This window comes from Suricata suricatta, chromosome 12 (genome assembly GCF_006229205.1).
Source record: "Suricata suricatta isolate VVHF042 chromosome 12, meerkat_22Aug2017_6uvM2_HiC, whole genome shotgun sequence".
Taxonomy (NCBI): Eukaryota; Metazoa; Chordata; class Mammalia; order Carnivora; family Herpestidae; genus Suricata; species Suricata suricatta.
In genome coordinates, this window is record NC_043711.1 from 35,388,208 (window position 1) to 35,416,191 (window position 27,984).

Consider the following 27,984-nt stretch of genomic DNA (forward strand, 5'->3'; position numbering starts at 1 on the left):
TTTTTATTTTTCTTCACAATACTATAGGCCCACAAGAGTTGAAATTTAAAAAACTTGACTTTCCTTGGAACATAACTACTATAGAAAATAATCCAAAGTTTTCCACAGTCCTGATAATAGTCATTATTCTACTTCTGAATGCTCTTAAGGACTAACATTTGAAGGAACTCTTTAGTCTGAACCTTTGTTCCTAAGAACAGGCCAAACTTAATAGTTTGAGACAATTCTGGAATCTTTATTGCTTATAACATTAAGCTTTTATGAGTACAAGAAAGAAATTTGAAGAATTTTCTGAAATATAGAAAAAAATATGAACAGCAAGGAAGGTGAAGCAATTTAAAAAATCCACCTTGTAAAATATACATCTTTATGAGGTAGATCAGAATATATACTGATACAGAGAAGCCCAAGATAAGTTCGGTAAAGAAACAAGTTGGAAACTCTACTTGTAATATGATGCTATATTAAAAAATTACCATATGCATAGGAGAAACTCTGAACTACTATAAAATAAATTAACACGTCTGAAAAAAAAAACAATTCTTACATCTGGAATGTTAGACTCCCAGGGCACAATTATGCTCTCATCTTGTATATTTGCTTTGTGTTTGAATTTTAAATTTTTATCGTGACTATATCGCATACTGTAGTAAGAAGCGGATCAATGTGTTATGTTGAACAATTTGCTTCTGCCATGTTTTGATTATTAATAAATATACCACAAATGCAGTTGAGAGAGGTTTTCTTAAAAAGATAGCAGGGGGGAATATCATACAGCAAGCCCCCCGTGCTTCTATTTTTTTACCTTCCTTAAACATTTGGGAGCCAAGTTCCATGTGTTCTTTGAAGACCCACTTGCAATTCCGAGCATTCCATTTCTTGGACAGAAGAAGGCTATTTCCATCTAAGGTACTTGCACAGAAGTATTAAAGTCTTCCCACGTTTCATTTCCCATTCCCTTCTCCCCATTGTGCAGGATAAATACATGTCAGATGAAACATTTTCTTGAATTTAAAAGACCCATTTGCGACTCCGCAAAACTAGGATGAATGACTTTTTACAAAGAAACAACATTCGCAAGATTGGGAAGCCTAAAAATTCACATCTGTCATCCTCAGTGAGGCAATAAACTACCGTATTCCATCAATTCTAAGACAACTTTATTGTAAGACACAGCATTATTTTATGTAGCACTAGGAAAGAAAAAAACACTGCCAATTCATTTAGAGCATGCCATCAATCAAAAGATGCATCCTGATTTCAAAGATGTAAATATGAAAATATGTGCATCTTGGCATCAGCAAAATATGGTAATACTATAACTAAAAATCTGCCATCTTGTCCAACATGATTACATGAAGTAGAGCACTTTAAACGGCTTTATATGAACCCTGAATGTAATGGAAGAACACGTAAACATTTTCAGTAGCACACCTTCAGTTTATTGACCTATGTAAAAAAATAATAGGTCTTAAAAAAGTCAGAACATTAAAAGAATATGCAAAAGTATTTCTGTTTCTAGAAGGCGATACAAATATGCAAAAAGGAATAAGTTATTTTTTTGCATGTCTTCTTTGTTCCAAATTCTTTACCCAAACTTCATTTTTAATGATACAAATGACTAAGGACCAGTTTAACAAATCATCTTTATGTATATATTACATGCTTTGGAATATAGATAGAAAATGTTCCAAAAAAGTTGTTCAGAAACTTCTCTATTCACAATATGAACATGAAACCTGTATAAAAGTGGGGGGAGGGAGCACCTTTTATGAAATATTGAAGCAGAGTGAAGATAACAAAAAAGATCAATCTGGAATATGGAATTTTTTTAAAACCTACAATAAACCATAGTTAATCAGTTCTTCCAAGTAAAGTATGAGGTAGTTTTAGCCTCATAATTAAATCTACTGCAGCTTGGAGTTTTTTGTTTTGTGTGTGTGCGTTTTTGTGTTTTTTCCTCTTTAATGACTAATCTTGTTTTTGTCACTTGGTGACTTAGAACCCTCTGTGGAATCAGGACAATGCGCTTACTTTCCTAACGTTCACCATTTTAAGGCACGCAATTCATCGAAAATGATGTGGCTTTTGTTTTGTCATTTTGTTTTGTTTTGGGTTCTTTCTGTATTACCTTAAAATACTTTTTCAAACTCTTAATTAGAAAAACTCTCCATGTCAGTTCTGCCATTTCATATGATAGCCAAGTTGGAGAGTTACTAGCCTGAATAATAACCCACCAGGCCACTGGTGTAGAAAGAAAGAAGGATCCCAGTGATATTGTACCTTAGAAAATTCTCCAAGCAGAGTTTGTCAATTATTCAGGGGGCTGATTTGTTTTCCCCAATCTGCTACCATAAAGTTATATTACAGGATGCTACGGCAATAAGTCTTTCTGGGACCCATTTTACGGTGCTTATGAAAACCATCACTCTTTATAATATCCTAAAAACATTTACAATCATTCAGAACTTCATGAAAATCCAGCTTCTCTTCAAGTAATTTTCCAATACTGTCTAAATTGTTCACGTCCATGTAGAAAGGGCATGTTATTCGTCGCCGGCTCACAAATCCAAACTTTCTGATGGTGAACAATGTCTAAGGAGTTTCTCGTTTTCCTTTTTCTCATCATTGTGAATTGTGCTCTGAAATTTCCCAGCCTTCCTTCCAATTAAAGACCCTGAAAGCACTTTTCACAGTTTTGCGGTTTGCCTTCAACGTTTATTCCCTTACCAAGTGCTTGCTACTGAAAAAGGCTGAGTCCGCCCTCGGCAATGGTTCCACCTTGCTCTGTTAGGTTAGTGCCTGGAGTTGGAAAGGCATGTGGTTCAGGGGCAGTTACATGGCCTTAGAGGGTGATTCACTTCCAGGGCAACAGGAGTCCTCTCTTCAACCTTTGATGCCTTTAGCTTTCTAAAGCCAAATAGCTTTCTGGGAAGACGAACACACTTTGCAAGGCACACTAGTGTGAGAACGCGGTGCTGGGTCAAGAGGTCCAAGTGCAGTTCAGACTAATGTTCCAGGCTTTGAATCTTCATGCCAAAAGAGCCTCTGCTCCCTGCTCTTCAGGCTTTCTTCCAACCGGTTTCCATCCGTACTGTCCAGTTGACTGATCTCCGTGTACTGTCTATTAAAGGAAACCAGGAAAGTTGTTACTTGTGGTGATTCTGATTCCCAGAGTACAAAGATTACTCAAAGAATTAGTAGAAGTCACTGTTAAGACAATATCCGACACTTGGAAATAAGGCAAAGCATGACTGTGCGCTCTTTTCATTGACCTCCTGGAGGATTGTCGAAAAGGCCCATGCAAGGTGTACTTAATTCTCAGGAGAGATATTCCTTTGTCTCACTTTCCTTTACCATCGATCAGGACCCAGATTGTGGTAAGTTACACATTAATTTGTAGGGTTTTTGTCTGAGAGAAAAACAAAGAACTTCTGTCTAGTGTAAAAGGATTATGGTTAAAGTTTTATTGCCCTGAGATATAAACTGTTTTTTTCATCTAATTCCATAATCTTATTCCAGCATTTTATCTTTCAGTGTGTTGAATTCAGTCTTTTGAATTATCTTAGAAGCAACTTAACCATTCTGTTAGTTCTCTCATTAATGGGTTAAATAGATCTTTGACATACGCCTATTTTCTCTTTGTGTGAGAGTCATATTTTTAGCTTTTTAAAAAGTATTTCTGACAGCCACATTTTAAGTATTCTCCAAATTCAGGGAATATACTAGATCCTTTTCTCAGGGACAAAGGAATATATTTAAAGGCAGGAAGGGCCACCTAAGGACATGTTTTACACCCATAGGATGTATTGGTCAAGAGCAAATTGGAAACAGCATCACATATAAAAATCACAGGCATATCTGGAGGATAGATCCAAAGAAGGCTTCCTATTATACAAACCATTCCAATCAGCAGAACTTCATTCCTACAGTAGTAGTTTAGAATAGATTAGATAGTTAGTAGATTTCTTTTTCTTTGACATTTCTTTAGTAAAAAGGATTAGAAAGTCATTGGAAGAAGAGCTTTGGAAAGAAATATTCCATGAAAGCAGGTATTTAGTGTTTCATCTAATATAAACACAAAGTCAGACTTCCCCAGCTCCACACACCAGTCAGAGCAAGCAAACTCCTGCTAAGCAAGAAGCAACACAGACATCTGAAGGGCTGTACTTACTACTGCTGGCTACACTTAGCAAAAGAGAACTTAAAACTGATCTCATTTCTGGAGACACAACCATTCTCTGGCACAGAAGCCCTCGGTTTTGCCTAGTTTTGGTAGAGTTAGATGAGGAAGAGGATGGCCAATGGAAAACAGGAAGTGAAAGAAAAACAGTTATTTGAAAACACAGTTTGCAGCAAATAGCCAAGAACTGGACTGTATTATATACTAGGTAAGATAATGAGAGACTTCAGCATTTATGATTCTAGAAAGTTTATGCCACTGACAATTATACCACATCAGACCCGGAAACAAATTCTTATTGGTAAAAATTTGTACCCTGGGAGAAAGGATCTCTAAATAATATGTACTTCATTTATTTAAAATATACTCAAATCTTTAATTTAAGGGCAGATTTAAAGTTTTTTATTTTTTTATGAAAAAAATTTTTTAATGTTTATTCATTTTTTGAGAGACAGGGAGAAACAGAGCATGAGTGGAAGAGGGGTGGGGAGAGGAGACACAGAATCCAAAACAAGCTTCAGGCTCTGAACTGACAGCAGAGCCCTACACGGGATTCGAACTCATGGACCGTGAGATCATGACCTGAGCCAAAGTTGGACGCTTAACAGACTGAGCCACCCAGGTGCCCCTAAAGTTTTTTATTTTTATCTTATTTTGAAACCAAATTGTTTTCTTATTTTAAAAATTATGTTTTCATCAAAAATAACACAGTTTTATAGCAAATTTCTAACACTTGGTCGATGGCTGTCATTTTACTTGTATTGGTAAAAGGTCAAGTTAAACTGATCATTCCGGGTGTAATAAAAAATAAATCCTTAGGGCACCTGGATGGCTCAGTTGGCTGAGCGTCCAACTTTGGCTCAGGTCATGATCTCACAGTTCCTTGAGTTGAAGCCATGCATTGAGCTCTCCAGTCAGCATGGAACCTGCTTCGGATCCTCTCTCCTTCTCTCTGCTCCTCCCCCACTTGTGCACTTGACTGCGCTTGCGCATGTTCTCTCTCTCTCTCTCTCAAAAGCAAAAAGTAAAACCATTAAAAAATATTCTCAGTAGGCAACTAGATGGAAATAACACCTGTACCTCTGTTGCTGGGAGGGTGAACTGGCAAATCTTTCCAGAAAGCAAGGACTTAAAAATATATATTTTTCAATTTAATCCATTAATTCTACTTATTGGAATGTATCCTAAGGCAATATTCTGGAATTGAGACAAATATTTTGTAGAAAGATGTTAACAGCAGCATTACAATGAACTGTAATGAACAAAAAAGAAAATCTAAAAATTCAAAATATAGAACTGTTAAATAAAGTATGGCATATTTACTGAGCCACGAAATAAGGCTTAAAGAGTTTTTAAAAATATAAGAACATGTGTATGTTGTGATATTAAGTAAAAAATTGGGGTTTCATAGGCAATGAAAGATGTAAAACTGTACGTAAGTTTATCATTACAACCACGTTAAAAATGGATACAGAAAAATGGGGGAATGTGTCAAGATGCTAATTGAGACTATCTCTAAATGGAATTATAAGTAAATTGTTCCCTACTTATTTATCCCTTTATTATTTTCCTAAGTTTCCACAATGAGCTCATATTATGTGCATGTGCACACACACAATAGGGATCTTTAAATAGTCTCTAATTTCCTGTACATCACCGCCCCTCTGACATCAGATTCCCATTCAAGCCATCTTGGGCTGGCTGAACTAGAAAGGCACACTTGGCAAAAACGTGTTTTCTCTAAAAATGTTTAGTACCTTCCTGAGTCCAGTGAAAGTGGTGTCGAGGATCTTAGAACCATCTTATGTGCTGATTGTTTTATGTCATTTCTAACTCCCTCAACAAAAAAGGAACGTAAAAGTACACAAATAGGAAAACAATCTGCAAATGAACCATACAAAATGATGAGAGCTGAATTGAAAAACTTCAGCTCCAATTTTGGGCCAAAGCCATTTTAGTTCTTGCTCCCAAGCTATCTGAAGTCCTCTGAGGTATATTTTCACTAAAATTCTATTTAGAGCACACCCTTTGTGGAGGTGGAACAATTGGTTTAACAGTTCAAGCCAAGAAAAACTCTCATGGAACACGGAGAAGAAAAAGAAGGAACTGGGGGTTGAATAATACCTCTAATGCGCTTATAACACTGAGTAATTTATTAAATTATGATTTCACTCATATCTGGAATTTAAGAAACAAAACAGATGAACATGGGGGAAGGGAGCAAAGAGAGTGGGAAGCAAATCATAAGAGACTCTAACTATAGAGAATAAACTGAGGGTTACTGGAGGGAAGGTGGGTGGGGGCTGGCTAAACAGGTGATGGGTAATTAAGGAAGGTGCTTGTGATGAGCACTGGGTGTTGTATGGAAGTGATGAGTCACTAAATTTTACACCTAAAACCAATTTTACCACATATGTTAACTAACTGAAATTTAAATAAAAATTAAAATAAAAAAAAAGGAAAGCAAGAAATTAAACTCTTAAAATCAACAGGTTAGACACTTTTATAAGTTACTGTCTATGTAAATCTCCCTATTCCTGAAGCAATTTGGCCTAAAGCAAATTTAAATAAAAATAAGCAGAAAATGCTCTATTTCTTGGCACCATGGGTGTGAATGATATTCTGTGAAAAGTGATAGGAAGAAATGATCTCTTCAAACTGAACTCATCCTGTATATACAAAGACGTGAAAAAGGTGTAATGCAGAGTTTGCAGTCTTTTTTAAAATTACATTTTAACAAATTGTTCTTGTACATTTCCTTCAAATGTTTACAAAGGACCATGATTACAAATATGACAGCTGGTTGTGTCTGTAGCTTAAAGAACACAGGGTCAGACACAGAAAGGGAGCAAATGTTTGAAATCAAGCCTACCAACTGTCTCCAAGGAATTTTGGTGTGGACAACCCTTTCTGGGGTAGAGATATTTTTCTTACAAGGTTCTAGAAGAGTCATAAATGGATATATCTATACTATGGTTTTAAGCACTTCAATTGAAAACAAACGAAACTTCAAAACTTCAATAAAACAAAACTTCAGACACAGATTTTAATGTCCAGATGTCTAGAATGAATGATCTATATTAGGAGTGAACAAACCTTTTCTTTAAAGGCCTGATATACAAAAACAGCCATAAATATGGGGCACATGGATGGCTCAGTTGGTTAAGCATTTGACTTCGGCTCAGGTCATGATCTCACAGTTTGTGAGTTTGAGCCTTACAGTGGGCGCTGTGCTGATGCTCAGAGCCTGCTTCGGATTCTGTGTCTCCTTCTCTCTTTTTCCCCTCCCCTGCTCACGCTGTCTCTTGCTCTTCCACAAATAAATAATAATTAAAAAAAAAGAAAGCAAAAAACATTCATAGATAATAGGTACATGAATGAACATGGCCATTTTCCAATGAAACTTAATTTACAAAAACAGGTGGCAGCGTGTTTTGGCCTACGGGCTATATATTGTCTTACGATCCTTGAGCATTCATAAAATAAAATAGAATTCCTGAATTCTTTTCACCAGGAATAGGCTAATAGAATTTTGAAGCACTGCTTTCTCACCTGCCTGGAGAGGGCAAAGGATTATAGATGTTGCCGTAGCAGCTGGTGTAGGAAGAATGTGCCGGGGTCTCGTAGTCAGACAGCCCTACAGCTACCTGGGTCCTCCAGCTCCCGGAAGCATTTGTAGAAGATACTACAAATAAAAATGGAAAGAGACAAAATTAGTGGGAATATTCAAAGTGAAGACTATTTAGGCCATTTAAATGTACATTATAATTATCTGTGTGCAGAGAGTAAGAGCCAATGGTTGTAATCAACAGAGTTCTTTTCTATTCCAGTAGAGTCACTTACTGGTCATGTGACTTTGGGCAAATAGTTTATTCTCATTAAGCCTCAGTTTCTTCACCTGTAAAGTGGGGATAATAATACAAACATATCCTGTATAGGGATGGTATCATAATTAAATAAGATTATATATGAGAATATTTAACATTTTGTCTGGTATAGAGTAAGCACCCCCAAAATGGTAACTATCATCGGTATCATTATTGATGAGAATAAAGTTACTTGAAAGGCATGCTATAAAAAATAACCTAAACGACAGGTAGAAAAAAATGTCCATATATAAAGAGAGTCTTTCCATTCGGGCAATGGTGGCTAGATATATAAGGCTTTATTTGTAAAGTTAAGGCAACAAGTTTGAGTTTCCTGCAGGCCTTTGGTGGAAAAGCACTCCATGAGTCAATCTGTTGGGACAAGACTGTTCCTCTGCCCAAGGCAACATCAGCTACTAGCAGAACTGATGCACACTTTTTGACTGAAAAAAAAAGTGTGTGTGGGGGGGAAGGGGTGGGGAGGGTACTTAGAACGGGAGACATTTCAGGAAGAAGAGAATTAGCTCTACTGAGTGACTGAACTGGATCAAGACAAGGGCAGAATTTAGGAACAAAGTGCAGTGAATGTCTTAGCATTGGTGTTTGTTGTTTTCTCTCTAAAACCAGCCCTGCCCTGTGCCGAGGATGCCCAAGGTGATCACAATGCCAGGCTGGTGGTCCAAGACCCACACTGCTCATGGGTCCTTCCGGCTCCCATCCATTTCCGGTTCCCGGCAGTCACCCTCTGCCTCTTCTTTCTCACACCCACAAAGCCCCTGTGACCAGTGTAGGACAGATGCATTTCAAAACTCCTCTGTGGCCCTGGACGCCGTGAGGTGTTGACTCAAAGATGTAATTTTCTCACTTTGAGTTTCCAAGAATGTTTCTTAACTCTGACTCAGGAGCTGTTGGGCTTGGTGGTGAAGGTGTCAGAGCTGCAGTAGAATTGCCACTCCAGCACTTACTAGCTTTGGGGCTTGGGCAAAGTCATGTCAACTCGCTAAGCCAGAACTGCCTCCACGGCAAGATTAGGATAATTGTAATAAACACAACAACGGCACTCACTGCACAGACTGTTGCATACATTAGATGGGATAGTGCACGTAAAACACTGAGAATGCTGTGTGGCCCAGGGTAAGTTGCCAAGAGATGGTGGCTGTCATTTCTACTAAAACTGAGTCACCAGCTTGCTGGAAAGCATTAACAAACCCCTAATTTGGCAAATAATAGGAAATTTTTTCTCCATGATGATGCGAGTTTGCATGTCTGTTGAAATACATTTTTGTAGCTATTAAATGTAGACAGGAATAAGGAAAATTCCAAGAGGGAATTCTAGGAGGTCTAATTTTATCCCTCTAATTCCTTACTACAATGTAATGCTTTTTGGTCTGTGGGGCCAAATTCTCCTGTTACCAGGTAGGCTCCTACTGGGTCTGAACAAGGAAATATTGTCTCTGTTCTTACCTTTGCCCGAGATGGTGAGCCAAGCACGAGTAACACTATGGCTTGGAGGTACACCTGTTTCTCTCTGGCCTATTTAAAAAGGCATTACCCCAGCCCTTGCCCTGATGAGTATCCATCCTTGTTTGGTTCTTTCTTTCTAACACTGTCCCCAGGTTTGGTTTCTGAAAGATTCTCCTGCAATGCCCTCAACTTTAGGGTGAAGAAAGGCACTTTCTAGCCCTAAGTCATAAATAACAAGGAGTAAATGACAGGACAGGAGCCTTTTTGTATGTTAGATGTGGTAATAAGTGGGAAAGCCCTAGCGGAAGTCCAAAGTCCTACGAAAACAGATGAGACCTTAAACCCAAATAGAAATCTCCATGGAAATGCCTCTGGTCAACAAGCTTATGAAACTTTTAAAGGCACAGTTTTCACAGATTATTACTCAATGATTTGGGAATCTGTGTGCTGTCTTACTAAGGGGTCATGCTTGAAAGCAGGGGCAAGAACACATGACCTCAGGTTTTACATAGTTCAAGGTTTTAGAGCTTTAAAAGTGCTTCTTTGTATACATTTCTCTGGCTGCTAACTAGACTGTGTGCTCCTCAAGGCCAGAGACTGGGTCGACGCGGGCTTCCCTGCTTCTGGGGCATGCCTGCTTGTTTGCTGGATAAATGAACCCATAGGCAGATACTCCTCTTTCTCCTCATTTCTCGCACAGCTGGGGGAAATGGGGGTAAGCAGGAAGTTCTTCATGGGTTTTAATGGGGGGAGGGGCCAAAGTCAATGCCTAAAGGGACTATCTCTAATCGAAATTATCTTTGAGAATCCCTTAAATCAGTTGTAAAGAAGAGTCTAAATGATTACTGCATTGAGTCAAGGCATGCAAAGTACTTAGAACAGTGCCAGGAACAGTGTTTAGTAAATCCTGGCTCCCCTCATAATTATTAGGAGCCTCACATAGCTACCTGAACATGCAAACCAAACTCCCTTTAGATGATCAAGTTCCTGCTTGAAGGAGGGTGTATAATCCTAATGTTTTCGGCTTACCTGAAGGGTTTGCTCTATTTTTGAACATATCAAACATCAGTGACCTGAACACTTTTATGAGATGTGGCTATCAAGGTAAGACCTAGAAAAGACACAATATTTGAAAGCCCCTAACACAGGGAGGCATAGAGTAACTGCTCAGTGAACATCTGCTGCCTTTGAGTCTACAACTTGCTCCATTGGACTCCCATGGGCTGCGTTCTTTGGGAAGCCGGAGAGGACTGTTTTTAAGTTGGCAATTCTTACTGTGGCTTCACAGAATGGCTACCTGTCTCATGACCTTGAGTACTGGTCCCATGATCCCTGAGAGGAACTTGGTTGGGGCGCGGGGGGAGGGGAATGTGGGCCGGGAGCATGACGTAAATTCAATCTGGGTATCAAGTGCCTCGGCCATATTCTTACCTGAAGAGTAGGAAGATGTTCGACTGCTGGGAGAGCAGGGTACTTGCAGGCCAGCAAACCCCAGGCATCTCGGCGATCCCCTGTCCGAGTCAAAGCTAGTCTGGGGGCTGTGGCCCTGCTCCTTCTGTCCAGAGGCCCGCTGGTACCAGCCACGCAGGTGCTCTGCAACTAAGGCCTTGTGGATGTTTTTGGTGATGTGCTCTGACTTGGCAGCAGCCTTCCTGGGCATCCGGAGAGTTGCATATGGGTTATGGGGCACCCGGTCGACCTCGTCTTCATGAAAGGACCTGCTGTAGTCCCTCTGGTGCTCGTATCCGTAGTGCGCCGAGGACCGGTAGGAAGGATTGACACTGTACTGTCCCTCAGTGTCATTCTCATAGACATAGCCGCCACTGTAATAAAGGTCACACTCTGCATATGGCGTGTACCCGGCAATATAGTAACTTGAAGAAGGCTGTTCCTGACTCTTTGTGTAGACGCCATTTCTCAAACTATCCTTTTGTGCTAGGTTGGGCATGCTTCCTGAATTTGAAGTGGAAACGTTCTGTTTCTTGGACCTTCTCCGGCCCCTGGAACGAGTGTCCAGAGTCTGAGTAGTGTAATAGGGGCCGGCAACAGGCGTCACGCAGTAATACTCTGTGCTTGACTGGCTGGTGTAGGAAGACCCGTCATCCAGGATTTCCGTACTACTGCTTCTTTGGGATTTGGAGAGGGAAAAAAATGGCTTATCGTTGTCCATCTCAGACAGCAGGTGGGACTGAGACTCAAGGCTTCCACTCCGCTGGCGGCAGTGCTGGGAAGAAGATTCGGGTCTGCAAGAGGAGAAAGGCAAACTTGTAACAGAGAATGAAGGAAAGGAGGACCAAAATTAAAAACACAAACACACAGTTGAGAGATTTAATCACCCCTGAATTGCTATAAAACTTTAAAGGTTTCCGTAGGTGCCTGGATGACTCAGTCAGTTGAGTGTCCAACCAACTCTCGATTTCAGCTCAGGTCAGGATCTCACTGTTGTAAGATCGAGCCTTGTGTCAGGGTCTGCCTAGGGGGTGGAACCTGCTTAAGATTCTCCCTCTCCCTCTCCTTCTAACCCCCTCCTTCTCTCAAAACAAGCAAACAAATGAAAACATTTAAGGTTTCCAAAGCTGACTGCACAAGAGAATCCATTTGTTCATGTAATCCATTGGTTCCCACGCAAGTTCACTGTCGTGGTCCAAATGAGAGAAGGACCAGATTCTATCAAATGTGCAATCCACAGCCTTACTTAAGGGTAGGGAGGATAAACTGATGATGCACAACTTGTATCAAAGCCTAAAAAAGCCCAAAATCCCAATGGGTCTTTGGAGGTTCCTCTCTTCCGACGGGACGACAGGAGACAGACTAGGGTGAAGGCAGCAAGGCATGGGGGAGAGCCTGGCTCTGACGCCGGGCATATCTGGGCTGAGTCATGGGTCTGCCATTTCCCAGCTGTGCCAGCTTGGGTAAGACATTCAACCTCCCTCATTCTTGCTTCTGCCTCTGGAAAATGAGAGGGTAAAATGGTATCTGATATCTACAATGAGTCTTGTTGTGCAGTCTAAGTAATATCGTACATCAAAAATAGCTAGCAAAACCTTCACTAAACACTTCAAACTTTCGTTACTGTCATTGTCTTCATCCTTACCACTGAATAACAAATCGTGATGTCTGGTTGGGAAAATCCAGGCACACAAAAAAATCTAATATCTATTCGAACAAAGTATAGTTTCAAGTACATTTCCTTTGTACTTGAAAGTACATTAAGTAGGGGCGCCTGGGTAGCTCAGTGGGTTAAGTGTCCAACTTCAGCTCAGGTCACGATCTCATGAGTTCGAGCCCCATTCTTGGGCACTCTGCTGTCAGCACAGACCCTGCTTTAAATTCTCTGTCTCCCTCTCTCTCTGCCCCTCCTCCACTCATTCTCTCTCTCTCTATCTCCATCTAAAATTAAATAAGTAAACTTAAAAAGTACATTGAAAATGTAGACTGTAAAATAGTCCTTCTGCATCAAGTCCCTTAAAATGATTAAAAAACACAACAAAGTAAAGAAAACTTTAAAGCAAAAATGGGCAGAGTCCAAGGAGCTGGACAGAAGTGCTCTTACTCCAAGTGGCTGCTGCTGTAGGCGTTGCGGGTGAGAACCGGTGTGGTGGGCATGCTCCGTCCTCCCTGGGGCCGCCTCTCAAGGGTTCGGTAAGGGCTGCTGTGTGTCGACAGCATTTCCCTGTGATGGTAAAAAGAATTCCAGAAACGTTGAGCCTCCCAACATCTCTGACAAACATCATAAAGTGATTTGGAACTTACTGGAAACTGAAGGGAGCATAGGAGAAAACTGGGAAAGGTTTGTGGTTTAGCAGCCTGGTATGTCCTAGGTGAGATTGAGGGGAAACATGAGTGATCTCTCTGAGTCATAAACAAGAAAGAAAAATAATTTTTTTTTTAAATTTTTAAAGAGCATACTGAATAAGGGAGATTGGAAGCAACCGGAGGGATGACTGGCTGGCTAAGTCAGCTAAGTGGCAGACTCTTGATTTCGGCTGACAGTCATGGGATCAGGCCCCACATCAGGCTCTGTGCTGAGCGTGGAGCCTGCTTAAGATTCTCTCTTCTCTCCCCTCTGCTGCTCCCTGGCTCATGCTCTCTCCTCTCTCTCTCAAAAACAAACAAACAACAAGAAAACAAAAACAAAAACCCCCCAACCAACTAGTGCAGGGGCATTAAAGCCTTTTTCTGAAAAGAGTGTAATAGTAAATCTTTTTGGCTTTGCTAGACAGGTGGTCCTGTCTTGACTGCTTTACTCTGTCCCTGAAGTACAAAAGCAGTGTAGACAAGATGTAAGTGAATGGGGTTGGCTGTGTATGGGTAAAGCTTGGCTGTGGATACTAAAAGTCAAATTTCATATAATTTTCACATCACAGAATATTACTGCTTTTGATTTTCCCTTCAGCTATTTATTTTTAAAAATTTTTTTAATGTTTTATTTATTTTTGATACAGAGAGAGACAGAGCATGAGAGGGGGAGGGGCAGAGAGAGAAGGAGACACAGAACTGGAGACAGGCTCCAGGCTCTGAGCTAGCTGTCAGCACAGAGCCTGATGCGGGGCTCGAACCCACGAACGTGAGATCTGACCTGAGCCGAAGTTGGAGGCTTAACTGACTGAGCCACCCAGGCGCCCCCCACTTCAGCTATTTAAAAATACAAAAACCAAGGGCACCTGGATTGTTCAGTCAGTTAAGTGTCCGACTTCGGCTTGGGTCATGATCTCACAATTTGTGAGTTCAAGCCCCTGCTATGCTGACAGCACAGAGCCTGGAGCCTGCTTCGGATTCTGTGTCTCCCTCTCTCTCTGCCTCTCTCCTGTTTGTGCTCTGTCTCTCTCTGTCTCTCAAAAATAAATGAAAATATGGGGCGCCTGGGTGGCTCAGTCGGTAAAGCCTACGACTTCGGCTCAGGTCAGATCTCATGTTCGTGGGTTCGAGCCCCGCATCAGGCTCTGTGCTGACAGCTAGCTCAGAGCCTGGAGCCTGCTTCCGGTTCTGTGTCTCCTTCTCTCTCTGCCCCTCCCCCTCTCATGCTCTGTCTCTCTCTGTATCAAAAATAAATAAAACATTAAAAAAATTAAAAAAAAAAAGAAAATTAAAAAAAATACAAAAATCATTCTTAGCCCACAGGCCACACAAACTAGGTCGCAGGATGGATTTGGCCAGCAGGCTGGGTTTTCAGGCCTGTGGACAAGAAGGCAACATCCTTACATCGGTTTGTTTGCTTCCAGCATAGTGAGAACATAATTTAAAGTCAGTACGTTAATTAAACATGACTTTGATTACATTTTTACTATTACCAAAGCATGTCAAGTTCATTGCAGAAAATTTTGAAAATACAGATTAAAAACAAGAAAATTTAAATGTCTATAATCTGTAACCTCAGATACAGCCAGTCAACATTATTTTCAGACATTTTTACTAAGCATATTTACTTATAAGCATTCACAGTTTTTAACAACAACAACAAAAAAGATCTTACTGTACTTTCTCTTTCAAAATCCACATTAAAAAAAACTCTATCTACAGGGCACCTGAGTGGCTCAGTCGGTCAAGTGTCTGACTTCAGCTCAGGTCACGATCTCACAGTTTGTGAGTTTGAGCCCCACGTCGGGCTCTGTGCTGACAGCTCAGAGCCTGAAGCCTGCTTCACATTCTGTGTCTCCCTCTCTATGCCCCTCCCAGCTGGCACTCTGTCTCTTAAAAATAAATAAACATTAAAAAATTTTTTTAAAAAAATCCTCTATCTACTGTTCTGTGTTGGTTAATGTTCATCTACAATGTTTTTTTAAGGAGAGTTTAGCATTCCACTGTAAAGAACTTGGAATGTATTTAAACATTCCACTAGTTGAGCATTTGGGTTATTTTCAGTTTGTCACTAAGGTACACATGCTGTGAGGAGCATCCTGTAGTTAACTAATTCAACAGGAAGAATTCCTCCAAGTAAAACTGCTGGATCAAAGAGCAAACCCATCTTAAGCGATTAATTAAGGAAGTAGGTATAAAAATTTTTAAGATAAGATTTCTAGTTATAATTTTTCCTTTTGTTACAATAGCTTTGTTTTCCCTAATATAATAAATACACTTGCCCAGTGTTATCCAATGACAGAAATGTGCTAATCTGTGCTGTCCAATATTATAGCCAGTAGCTCACAAGTGCCTGTTAGCACTTGAAATGTGGCTAGCATGACCAAGGAAGTGAATTTTTAATTTTATTTACTATTGATTCAATTAGCCAGCACAGCTTGAGACTTGGATTTCTATTATTTAAGGCAATAGTTCTAACTGCTAACAACTCTGGCTGACAGGTGATAAAAGTTGTCACTGGTCTTCGAGAAATGAGAAAGGCAACAAGGTGCTGGCTTTATTTTCATATTTAGATTAAATAATTCTTCCTTTACTTTAAGAGAAACTTCCACCTTCGCTGAGATGCAATATAATGTACTAGCTAAAATCACATCACAGGCTTTGGAGTGAGGCTACTAAGGTTCAAATCCTGATTCCAACATTTACTAGTGGATGCACCCAACAGGTCATTCAAGCTCTCTGGTCCTGGGTGGACTTACCTGTAAAAGGTAATGACAGTAGTCATTCTACCAGGATAGTTGTGCAGATTAAATTTGTTCACACATATTAAAGCACTTTGAATAATGTCTGACATATAATTAGTATTCAAAATGTTAATTTCATTGTCTTATTTTTATGACAATGGCTGTATTTTTTATTTACATGTCATTTTTTTCATGAAATCATAGTATTCTTTGTTTGAATATTCTGATTAGACAGAGTAAACATTTGGTAATCCTATCTTGGGTCCTATTTTTTTTTTTAGTTAGTAGACTATTTTTTTAATGTTTTTTATTTAGTTTTGAGAGACAGAGCACAAGCAGGGGAAGGTCAGAGACAGAGGGAGATATAGAATCTGAAGCAGGCTTCAGCTGAAGCTGTCGGTGCTGAAAGCTAGCTCAGAGACTTATGTGGGGCTCGAACCCACGAACCATGAGATTATGACCTGAGCCGAAGTTGGATGCTTAACCAACCTAGCCACCCAGGTACCTTTTTAGTAGTATTGATCTATGCAGCCAAATTCTGAGAATCATCAGTCTGTCATCTTTTTGCAACCTGATGTTATTTCCCTGATAATATTTCCCTAAAACATTTGAGACAAAAGTCCTATCATCTATTTTACAGATTAAAGTGAGTTGGAGTCTCATTTCTATTTGAAGATTAGAAGTCATTTCTGTCACTTGCACTGATGGAGTGATATTTAATGTCGGTTTCCTGAGAGCATGGGTTATGAAACTAAACTTTGGACATTATATCCAAACCTAGGCTATAAATAATGCTCCTGAGAACCTAACATAAACAAGCAGACTTTACAATATAGGAAACTGCCAAATGCGTTGAAAAGATCTCTTAGAAACACTTGCACTTCCTGTCAGCAACAAACGATGGGGTTAGTTTCTATGTGTGGTTTTATAAGATAATCCCTCTGGAAAGGACAAAGAGGGTAACGCCAAGAGTGTCAGCCATTTTGAAGGAAAGATCTCACGGCTCTGGGATACTGATGATGCGACTTCTCACCTGGACTGCCTGGTGTCCACAAACTGTTCATTGACAGACGACTTTCTGAAATGGATTCGCTCGATACCGAGAGACTTGGGGGGAAGAATTCTTGGAGAATGAGGTACTGAACTTGGTCGTTGCCCAGCAAGAGTGAAGGTATCAGCTATAACAAATAAATAAATGAATAAATAAATAAGTAGGTAAATAAATAAGTTAATAAATACCTTGCCAGCATTAAAAAAATTCAGAAGATCTGGTGAATATAGAGTTTTTCCAAAGGTGATTTTTGAAGTATATTACTTTCAGGAAATTTATTTTTCTACTTTAAACACTAGAAAAAAAAATCACTGAATAGAGCTGAGCCTTGAATAACACAGGTCTGAACCGCCTGAGTCTACTTACGCATACATTTTTTTTCTTAAATATAGTCCAGCACTGCAACTGTATTTTCTCTTTCTTAGGATTCTCTTTGTAACATTTTCTTTTCTGTAGCTTACTTTACTGTAAGATTACAGTATATAATACATATAACAAATATGTGTTAATTGACTGTTTAAATTAATGGTAAGGCTTCTGCCAACAGTAGGCTGTTAGTAATTAAGTTTGGGGAAAGTCAAAAGTTATACTTAGATTTTCAACTATGGGGGTGTGACCACCCCAACCCCCACATTGTTCAAAGGTCAACTGTACTTTTGTGGGGCCTGTTGCAACTTTTGCCAATTCAGTTGAATATTAAAGAACTCGAGGGGCGCCTAGGTGGCTCAGTTGGTTAAGTGGCCTACTTCAGCCAGGTGATGATCTCGTGGTTCATGAGTTCAAGCCCTGCGTCAGGCTCTGTGCTGACAGCTCAGAGCCTGGAGCCTGGTTCAGATTCTGTGTCTCCTTCTCTCTGCCCTCCCCTGTTCACACTCTGTCTCTCTCTTTCTCTCAAATATAAATACACATTAAAAACAAAACAAAACAAAACCTCCCACCCCAAGCTATGACAAACCCTAGTGTGTAAAACACCAAAGGGAAGCTGGCCTATGAAGCAGGCGAGGATCACTTTTGTTCACCTTTCAAGTTCTTCGGCCTCTTTGGTTGACCAGAGAGGCTCATCCTGTCACTGAAAGTAATATAACTGATTTACACTGAGTCTTTAGAGACTTGTTATGTCCCCCACTAACATCTGCATTTTCAAAGAGGAATGGCAAGCATGACCCAATTTCAGCTCAAAGAAAGAATCTTGGAATGGTGGGGTTTCATGCACCATAACACTTGGGGTGGGGTGGGGATGGGGGAGATCAAGCAGTATGGGTAGCAGTTTCTCAGAATTCTTTAAATCATGTCATTCAGATAGCCACCCCTCTGCTTAAGCACAAAGGATTACAAAGAAATACTCTGTCACTTGTTATGAAATCCATTCCATCATGAAACGTGGCCAATACTAATGGGCTTCCTCTCTGACACCAACACAGTGACATGTAACCCAATTTCTGAAATGTGTATTTCTTCCTAAGGAAAATAAAATAAACTCCTAGCTATCCAGAACACAGTAATAACCAAAGTCTACTCTGTATTTCTTGATTTGAGATTAGACTCCAAATATATGTCACCATTGATACGAACTCTTGATCTCAGGGTCATCAGTTCAAGCCCCACATTGGGCATGAAGCTTACTTAAAATTAAAAAATATAAAAATAAAAATTCGATTAAAAAATCCTGCAGAGCCTCACAAACCCTTACTGAGAAACGGACTTACTATTACGTGAGTCATAGTCATGTAATTCGTACAGTATTTTATTTAACGCTGAATTAGCCTGGATAGAAGTTCATCATAATCTCTGTTCCCCAACTATTCTGCATAAGTTAGTGGATTCTACTTTTCCCAAAAGAATAACATGCAGGCCTTACTTAATTAAAGAAATTGTCTTAATATTTCAAAATACATAACATTTTAAATCAAAGAAGAGCTACTTACAATCATCATAGGTGGTAGTGTCAGACAAGGAGCTGCTCTCTGATGGGATTATGTCTTCTGTGAATAAAAATAAGAGTCTTTAGAACAACTGGGCATTTATTCCCCTACGGTGAGTTTAATGAAGCAACACTCGACAGAGTATACCTGATTTTTATTGAGTAAGCATAACTAATTACAGTGCATTAAGAATAATTAACAATCGTAAAAATAGAATCATTTCCTACCAAAGATAGAAACATCTTAGAAGTTGTACAAATATGACAATGGACTATTTCCTAAAATGGAACAGACTTCAAGGGGGTTTCATTTTCAATCTAGCTTCTACATGAGTTGAAAACTGTACCCTATACACGGAGGGCTTATAACCAACAAACTGGAAACAAAAATCATGCCATTCATGTCATAAATACTAAATGCTATGTAAGATACACTTGAACCTTCATGTGAAAATCTGTTAGTATAAATTATTTTTCGATTCCTCTCTGAAGAAAGGGCCTTTGCTTAATAGGTGAACACTTGGTGATGCATGAGCTTCTCAATTAGACCCGGGTGTCTATGTGGCACTACTAACAGTGCAGACTGGATAATTCTCTGCTGACGGGAGCTGTCCTTTGCATTGCAGGATCTTCAACCTCTACCCACTATCTATCAGCAGTGCCTCCACACTCAGTTTTGTCTACCAAAAATGCCTGCAGACATTGCCAACTGTTCCTCGGGGTGCAAAATAGCTCCTGGGTGAGAACCAATGGATCAGACAGACCTGGGTGCAAATCTCGGTTTTGTCGCTTACTGGCTGTGAGACCTTGGGCAAATGACTTAACCCCTCTGAGCATCCTTTGGCTCAACTGAAATAGGTATATGAATAGTACGTAGTACGTGGTGCTGACGGGAGCAGTAAGTAGCCCTTAGCCTAGCTCCTTGCACAGAGCAAATGCTCAATAAACATTAGCTATACTTATTGCTTGTTTTTTTTAACGTTTTATTTATTTTTGAGAGAGAGAGAGTACACACGTTAGCAGGGGAGTTAGAGAGAGAGGGAGACACAGAATCTGAAGACAGGTTCGAGGCTCTGAGCTAGCTGTCAGCACAGAGCCCGATGCAGGGCTTGAACCCATGAACCATGAGATTGTGATCTGATCCGAAGCTGGACACTCAACCGACTGAGCTACCCAGGCGCCCCTATACCTATTGCTTTTATTACCCTGACACAGAATTCTGGTGGTTGGAGATGCCCATTATGCTCCTGAGTATTACTTAAGCCCATCAAATGTTTAAAAAGGTGTTTAGAAATGAAAGTCTTCTCAGACGTGCTGATCTGCTTTGGCAAATCAACCCACACACAGGATCGAGTCCTGGAATGATTACAGGCAAATAAAGCACCTTAGTATATACTTTTTTGCCATTATGAAGGAAACCTCTCCCATCTGATCTGAAACGTTAATCTCTATCAGAGCCAGGCAGACTATCTCTTAATTGGACACACAGGAGTACTTTGAAGGCAAGGTGCCAGTACAGTCAGCTGTCAGGCACATTAAAAAAAAAAATCTACCCAATATATGCTCAACCATTGGCACCATCTGCTGTCCAAATGTCACTCATTGTGAAGGAGATCACTTGAATCTTGCACAGTTTGGGCCACAACAAATGGTTATGAAAGTTAAGCATGCTGCTAATTGCCTATCCCGTAGGTCCAGAATGTAACCACCTCCCAGGCCAACTGGATTTCTCAGAGTCAAAGCCATCCGAAGTTCTCCAACGGCAGCCGACTAACATTCGTGGGTTGATGTCTGTGCATTCACTTTCCAAAAGCCCTCTCTCTGCTTTATAAATCATACGGCCCTAAACCCACTCGGGTTTTTCTATAGGTTATTCTATAAACCTAGTTAGCATATTTCATCAAATCTAGGACATATAACAATTTACGTCTCAGTTAAAAAAGAAAAAGTATTGCCAATTGTAACGGTAATATATCATCTAGTATGAAAGTTATTCAAATTTCACAGATGTTTAAATGTGAAAAAAAAAACAGTCGGGATCAAAGAAATATAAGCATATTTCAACCAGTGGTCAAGGCTGAAAACCATGCTGACAAAGTAAGGCCAACTGGACTTGAAAATCTACCTAGATGAGATTTTCAGTGTACTTTTTCCCTGAATATGAAAGTCTTAGGTATACAATGTTGAGAATTGTGAAGATACAGAAAAGAAAAAAAAATTAAGTTATTTGAAATTCCACAACTACTGGTATTTTGAAATATTTCCCAACCAGTTTTTGTATGTGCATATTTATATAATGGCAGGATCACATTGTGGTTAAGATTTTATACCCCGCTTTCTGCATTTCATGTTATATGACAAACATTTGTCCCTATCTTTAAATAGCCTCCACACATGACAGGAACTCTAAGAGCTCTCTTCACAAATGTTACATAGGTATTAAAAAAACGTTTGGTCCCTGCACTAAAAACCTTTGAGAAACTACTAGGTATTCCCCCTGTATAAAAACCTGTGATATCTGGCAGTTGGGGCGCCTGGGTGGCTCAGTTGGTTAAGCGTCCGGCTTCGGCTCAGGTCATGATCTCACGGTTCGTTCGCGGGTTCAAGCCCCATGTCGAACTCTGTGCTGACAGTAAGCTCAGAGCCTGGAGCCTGTTTAGGATTCTATGTCTCCCTCTCTCTCTGACCCTCCCCTGTTCGCACTGTCTCTCTGTGTCTCTCAAAAATAAATAAAAAACATTAAAAAAAAAAGAAAATAAAATTTAAGCAACACAATAGTGTAGTATTATAATAGTGAGAATGTCACCACAAACCAAGTTCACATACTTGTAAGACTGAAGTCCCAAACCATTTTTACCCTAAGAAAGTTACTTTTAATCCTGTTCTTTTTTTTAAAATCTTGCCACATGAACTAATATGGAAACGCTAGATACCATCGACTATGTGACTCAAAAAACCTTACTTCTTACGAACCTGGTAAAATCACTGTTGCTTTCTGGCTGGGTTTCTTTCCACATCTGATCCGGTATTCATTTATCGCGTTTTCGATGTCCTGAAGCTTTTTCATGGCATCCGTGTAATCCTGCTTTCGTTTTTTCTTCACGGTTTTACAAAGGTCTGGCTCACTGGCAAGTTTCTTTGCAGCTTCAACCAGCTTTTGTTGTATTAGGAAATTGCTCTCCAGTTCTTGTAGAGCAGGATCCTGCATTTACACAATGATACTGTTTCTTGCACATTTTCAAACCAGACTCTTTTTGAGAATAAAGCCTTCCTAAGTTTACTGCATAGGTATCTTCAAACACTTTCCTGGAAGACAAACCTCTCTCATCTATTTACTTCAACTTATCACTAATCTGACTTTTTTCCTTTTATTTTTTTATTAAAAAATTCTTTTATGTTTTATTTTATATTTGAGACAGAGAGAGAGTCAGGGAGGGGCAGAGAGAGAGGGAGACACAGAATCTGAAGCAAGCTCCAGGTTCTGTGCTGGGACACAGGGCTCAAACTCACGAACTGTGAGATCATGACCTGAGCCGAAGTTGGACGTTTAACTGACTGAGCCACCCAGGCGCCCAGACTTTTTTCCTTTTAAAGCAGGGAATGGCCTTGCAATCAGTTAGTTGGTTGGGTGAAGCTAACATTTTTCAAGTAAAGATTCTTAACCCAAGATTCACAGACATAGACTGTATAGTAATACACACAGCTTTAGAGACAGATGAATTTGATTTCTCTTTCTGAGGTCTGGGGGTTCCTGGTTGCATGACCCTGAAACACTGCTGAATTTTTTAATGTTACAGGTTTCTTTATTTTTCATTTTGTATCTCCAATTCTTCCCTCTCTCCCTCCTTTCTTCCTTCCTTCCTTCCTTCCTTCCTTCCTTTCTCCATTCAAAATGGAGATAACATCTACCTAGTAAAAATATGGCAAAGGTTAAATGAGAATAATATATATGCATTGCTTAGCTCAGGACTGAGTATAATCTATGCATTGAAAGCTCACTCTATTCTTGATGGAAACCGCTATCATTTTCTAAAGCCAAGATGGCTAAATTTGGGCATGAATCAGAAGCAGAGCCCTACTGTCTGATGACACGTAGATGAGAAAGTACACTGAATCGGCAACTCTTTTACCCAAATGCTGCAAACATATTATCTCATTTAATACTCCTTGCGTCCCTCAGTGGGAAGAACAAGGATTACCCCCATTTTTGAATGAGGAAACTGAGGCCTGGGAAATGAGACTTCAGAAAGGGCAAACTTACTTGCCAAAGGCTTCTCTGTTTTACTTGGGAGGGTCTAATGCTGGAGCTCTTAATTCTTATAATAATGTTGCTCAGTTTATAAATAGTTGGGGTTTGTTTTGCAGAGGAGCAAAAAAGTGACAAACAACTCGGTTGTAATGGGACTGTGCATGAAGGAAAGAATCGTGTGGTCTACCATATCACTTTCAAGTGGCAAGCGCGAGACAAAAATGGATAGGGGTGACTCAAACACCCAGGGGACAAGGCGACCACATTCAGCCGTCAGCTCTTCTGCCCTGCTGTTAGCAGAAATGCTCAGCACGCTGCTCATACCTCCTCACTTGGCAGCAGGTTGTCATCCAGTTTGAACGCGGTGCCCACACGCCTTCTGACCTGAGGCGGTTTCTCACCGCCAGTTAGCGGATATTCCTTTGGCATTCTCCCCGTGAGCTCCTGTAAAACAGGGCCGGATCGAGAGGGGGTAACTGGCACTGGCCGGAGTTGTCAAACGCAATGCGAAGAGTCCCCCAAGCCACAGAAGACACTCACAGCCTCCCGCAAACAGATCTTCTTCAGCTCCTCGACTTTCTTCAGGAGTTTTTCTTGCAAGAGCTTTTCCTTCTTCCTGAGCTCAAGGATTTTCTCTCTCTTCTGCTCCTCACTAACTTCTGAGTCCTGAGAACCTGGTTGGGAGGGAAGCAGGGAAGGTTTATCCAAGGCATGTTTCCTTCCTTTTTAAAGGACAAAGGATTTCTATAGTCAAACCTGCTATTAAATCATAATTTATTTCTTTTCTCCTTGTTTCTGAACATAATAGAAAAAAACTGGAGAACATTTTCTCATGCTTCTGGGCATCCAACAGAGACTGGTAATTATATATACCTTCTGTATTTTGGCTCAGTCATTTTAGAAGCGATGATAAAATGCTTAATGTTTCAGACACACCCAAGGAAGAATTTCAATATTCTGAGCAGGAGAGAAGGTAAGATGTTCCTTGAGATAATTATTTAGAATGTCCTTTTAGAAAGCAAGCAAGCAAGGCAAAGGAATGCTCTGTGCTTCAGATTAAGAGTTGACAATAGGGCTTAGATGGGAAAATTCTTTTGAGTTAAGCTACATCTACTTGGTGATAAGAGATTCCAGATTTCTACAGAAGGAGAGCTTCGGGGCAGCAATCACAGTGGGAGGTGGGGGCGGGGTGAGGTATGAGGCTTGTAGTCACGTTTGGCTATATATTAAGAAGAGAATTAGACAAGTGAATCAGAAACTAAATATTGGGAGAAGAAGAAGCTGATAGAATGGATGGGGAGAAAATGTCCTTCCAAGTTACCCTGAGCCGTCAGTATCTTTGTATCTAGTGTTATTTATACAAGCTATTTATAATTTATCTTTCCTTATACTTAAAAAAACTTGGCTTATGCTGCATGCTGCAGGTTTTGATATGCTTATTTATTCCCAACATAATGGGTCTAAAATGCATCGAAAAGTGGTTTATGACCCCACAAAAAAGTGAAATAAAGATATTTGTTTATTCCCAAAACGTTACCTGAAGAGATTAAGCTGCCATTGCTCGCCATGATGAACTGACTTTTTGCCTCCAGTGTCACCATTTTGGAGACCCTTGGTGTTCCTGTTTCTGTCAAATCGATCGCAATATCATCTAAACTCCTGGCGGAAGGAATTTTTGCCTAAGAGGTATACAACATTGAAACAGAAGTCACTCAACTGAACCTATTTCAAAGTGATAAAATGATTAAGTTACCATGGGGTAAGTATGTCACGGGAAGGACAACGTAGAATTTTTACATGCAAAAGTGACACTTCAGACGAAAAAAATATGAGACTGTATAGCTAAAATGTTTAAATAACTATGCTTGAATCTCTCTCACACTGTGTAGTTCCATCATTAACCTGAACATGTCCCCTCCGGACACGTGCCCACACACCAAAAAGTTGGTGAGTCTTAGAACTTTTAAATCAGGTTATATATTGCCTGTCTTTTAAATGTGAGAAAAATTACAACAGTTGGTCATAAAGTTTAAAACAAACTCAAAGAGCAAAACCCCATGTGCTCGCATCTTTCTGAGAAAGTTTATCATCGGAACAAGAAGCAAATGAGGGAGGCATGTCCGCTCCTATAGAAACACTCCAGTTACTTACTTTGCTTTGCTTCCGGTCCAAATAAAACTGATGCTGACTAATTGCCATTACCCAGATGGACTTGATGAGAGAAGGGTTCGCATACCACGTTTGCACAAAGAGGCCACTTTGCCCGAAGGTTCTTCTTGACACAGAAATCCTGAAAGATTAAGAAAAGCATTCGAATTATTTACCGCTGGCCCAGCAGAACACAAAATGTAGCCAGTGAGTAATGTTATCACGAAGCATCTACTTAATTGTTTTTCTGCTGCCACACTCTGATGCCGACAGTGGCCACGCTTCTGATCTTCTTTTACAACAAAACCCATTGCACCTGGATAGTTTCTTTTTTAGAAAACCAGCACGCTCAAAAATGCATACACATGATGTACTCAAAAGCAGATAAGAACTAGGCAAATCAGGAGCTGTACTAGACATTTGGTTAAAAACCACAGGATGTGTCGCCATCACAAGAGGCTGAGAATAAATGTGGTAACACTTCAAAGACAAAAGCACCAAGAGGGCAGGGTCAGCGCCTTCCTCAAGGTAAAAGAACAGCTCAGACCTAGGCTGACTTGTCCAGCTCGGCCATTATCAGAGGATGAACGTGATAATGTTGTCTGAAGATATGCAAGTCTGTAACCCGTCCAGGTCCAGCATACGACTTATGCACCAGATAAAAAGAGGAGAAAGGGTTAGAGGAGGAGAGAGTGAAAGGAGAAGGAAGGTGGGAGTGGGCAGGCAGATGCTGTGGGGCAGAGGGGGAAGGGACAATGTTCTTGGTAGGAATCTGACTATCTCTTGGGGTCATCTTTTTGTCACAGCTGTTTCCCCCCATCCCTCTGACCTCTGAGCACCCATAAATGTGTCTGAAAGGCATACACTGAGGACTGATAATGAATTCTTCTGAGGAACTTGGAGAGCCTATAATCCTGACTTCAATCTACGTTGATAACCCGGCAACTGTTGTTTTAATGTGACCAGGAATGCCAAGTTAAAAAGTGAGCAAGGGATACGAACAGATGATTTCTCTAGAGAACATACAAGAGTGGCCAGGAAGATGCTCAGCCATCATTATACATGAGGGAAAGGCAAATCCAAGTCAGAAGGGCTATTGCTGTATACCACTAGGATGGCTATTAAAAAAGCAACCACGGGGTGCCTGGGTGCCTCAGTTGTTTAAGCATTTGACTTCCGCTCAGGTCATGATCTCAGTTTGTGAGTTTGAGCCCCGTGTGGGGCTCTGTGTTGACAGCTCAGAGCCTGGAGCCTGCTTCAGATCCTATGTCTCCCTGTCTCTCTGTCCCTCCTCCATTCACACTGTCTCTCTTAATCTCTCTCAAAAATAAATAAACATTAATTTTTTTTAAAAAGCAACCAAAACACAGCTAAGAACAACAAGTGTTAGGGAGGATGTGGAGAAAATGGAACCATATATATTGCTGGTGGGAGTGCAAAATGATGCAGCTGCTTCGGAAAACAGTGTAGCAGTTCCTCAAAAGGTTAAAGAAAGAATTACCGTTTGACCCAACAGTTCCCCTCCCAGGTATATCCAGGAGAAACGAAAACATATGTCCACACAAGAAAACTGCACATGAATGTTCCCAGCAGCGTTATTCAGAGAGTCCCTGGGACATACAAAGAAAAGGCTGCCATCCTCTCACCTCCGTGGATCGTGAACTTCAACGGCAAATTTTTTCTCACGGAAATATAAGTTCTCGAGCTGTTTCCATTGGAATAACTAAGGAGTTAAGAAAACAGAAAAGACACACAGCTTTAATTAATACTAATTTTTACTAAAGCTAGAGCTGATCATTAAAAAATATTTAATGTTTATTTACTTTTGATAGAGAGAGAGAGACAGAGTGTGAGTGGGGGAGGGGCAGAGAGAGGGGGAGGAGGAGGAGACACAGAATCCAAAGCTGTCAGCATAGAGCCCATGTGGGGCTTGAACCCACAAACTATGAGATCATGACCTGAGCCGAAGTTGGACGTTTAACTGACTGAGCCATGCAGGCGCCCCTAAAACCCATCTTGATCATCAAATAATCAAGAAGGCACATTAAGATTAAGCACGAATATGTAATACTGTCTTTTCACAAATCAATAACCTGAAACCATTTTATTCCTTTCTCTGACAGTAATCTTCACCTCACTAATAATTCTTCCTGGAACAATAAACCAGGCAGGTGTGGGGAACATGCACACTGTTTTTTTCCTCTGACTCAACTAAATAAAAAGAGTTAGTAAGGAAATCCTCACAATTCCAGTAAGCACATGCCTTCTGATCAAAGATATTGACTTCATATTTAAATGGAAACATAGTCTAAGGGGTGTTTCAGTAGAACCACAGATTAAATTTCAAAAGGAGGCAAAGTGAAAGTAAAACGGAACCCCGAGCAGGGGTGATTCTCTGTGATACCAGTTTCCCACCTGCACAAGTTCCCCTAAAAGCGATGGAAACTTAGCTCCAGGAGCTGGCGCAGAGGTGAGGTAGGGGTAAATGCGGGATTGCCCCCTTGGGTTCTGAACGAGAGCCTCCAGTTTCTGTAAACAGAGCCCACTGACACGCTAATGC

At 40.3% G+C, this 27,984-nt stretch overlaps 1 protein-coding gene across 2 annotated transcripts in view; it reads right to left on the reverse strand.

Annotated features, from left to right (window-relative positions):
- Positions 1–1,143: 1,143 nt before the first annotated feature.
- The window catches only part of FRMD4B (FERM domain containing 4B), a 169,132-nt gene continuing 142,291 nt past the window's right edge, over positions 1,144–27,984 (reverse strand). For both annotated transcript variants that reach the window (XM_029918214.1, XM_029918215.1), the window contains exons 12-23: positions 27,071–27,147; positions 25,428–25,566; positions 24,814–24,955; positions 23,817–23,950; positions 23,601–23,720; positions 22,001–22,229; positions 19,032–19,088; positions 17,089–17,233; positions 13,067–13,186; positions 10,945–11,756; positions 7,736–7,868; positions 1,144–3,124 (exon numbers count right to left, since the gene is read on the reverse strand). In XM_029918214.1, coding sequence (XP_029774074.1) covers positions 3,004–3,124; positions 7,736–7,868; positions 10,945–11,756; positions 13,067–13,186; positions 17,089–17,233; positions 19,032–19,088; positions 22,001–22,229; positions 23,601–23,720; positions 23,817–23,950; positions 24,814–24,955; positions 25,428–25,566; positions 27,071–27,147 — 2,229 coding nt within the window. In that variant the 3' untranslated portion in view covers positions 1,144–3,003. The remainder of the gene's footprint in view (positions 3,125–7,735; positions 7,869–10,944; positions 11,757–13,066; positions 13,187–17,088; positions 17,234–19,031; positions 19,089–22,000; positions 22,230–23,600; positions 23,721–23,816; positions 23,951–24,813; positions 24,956–25,427; positions 25,567–27,070; positions 27,148–27,984) is intronic.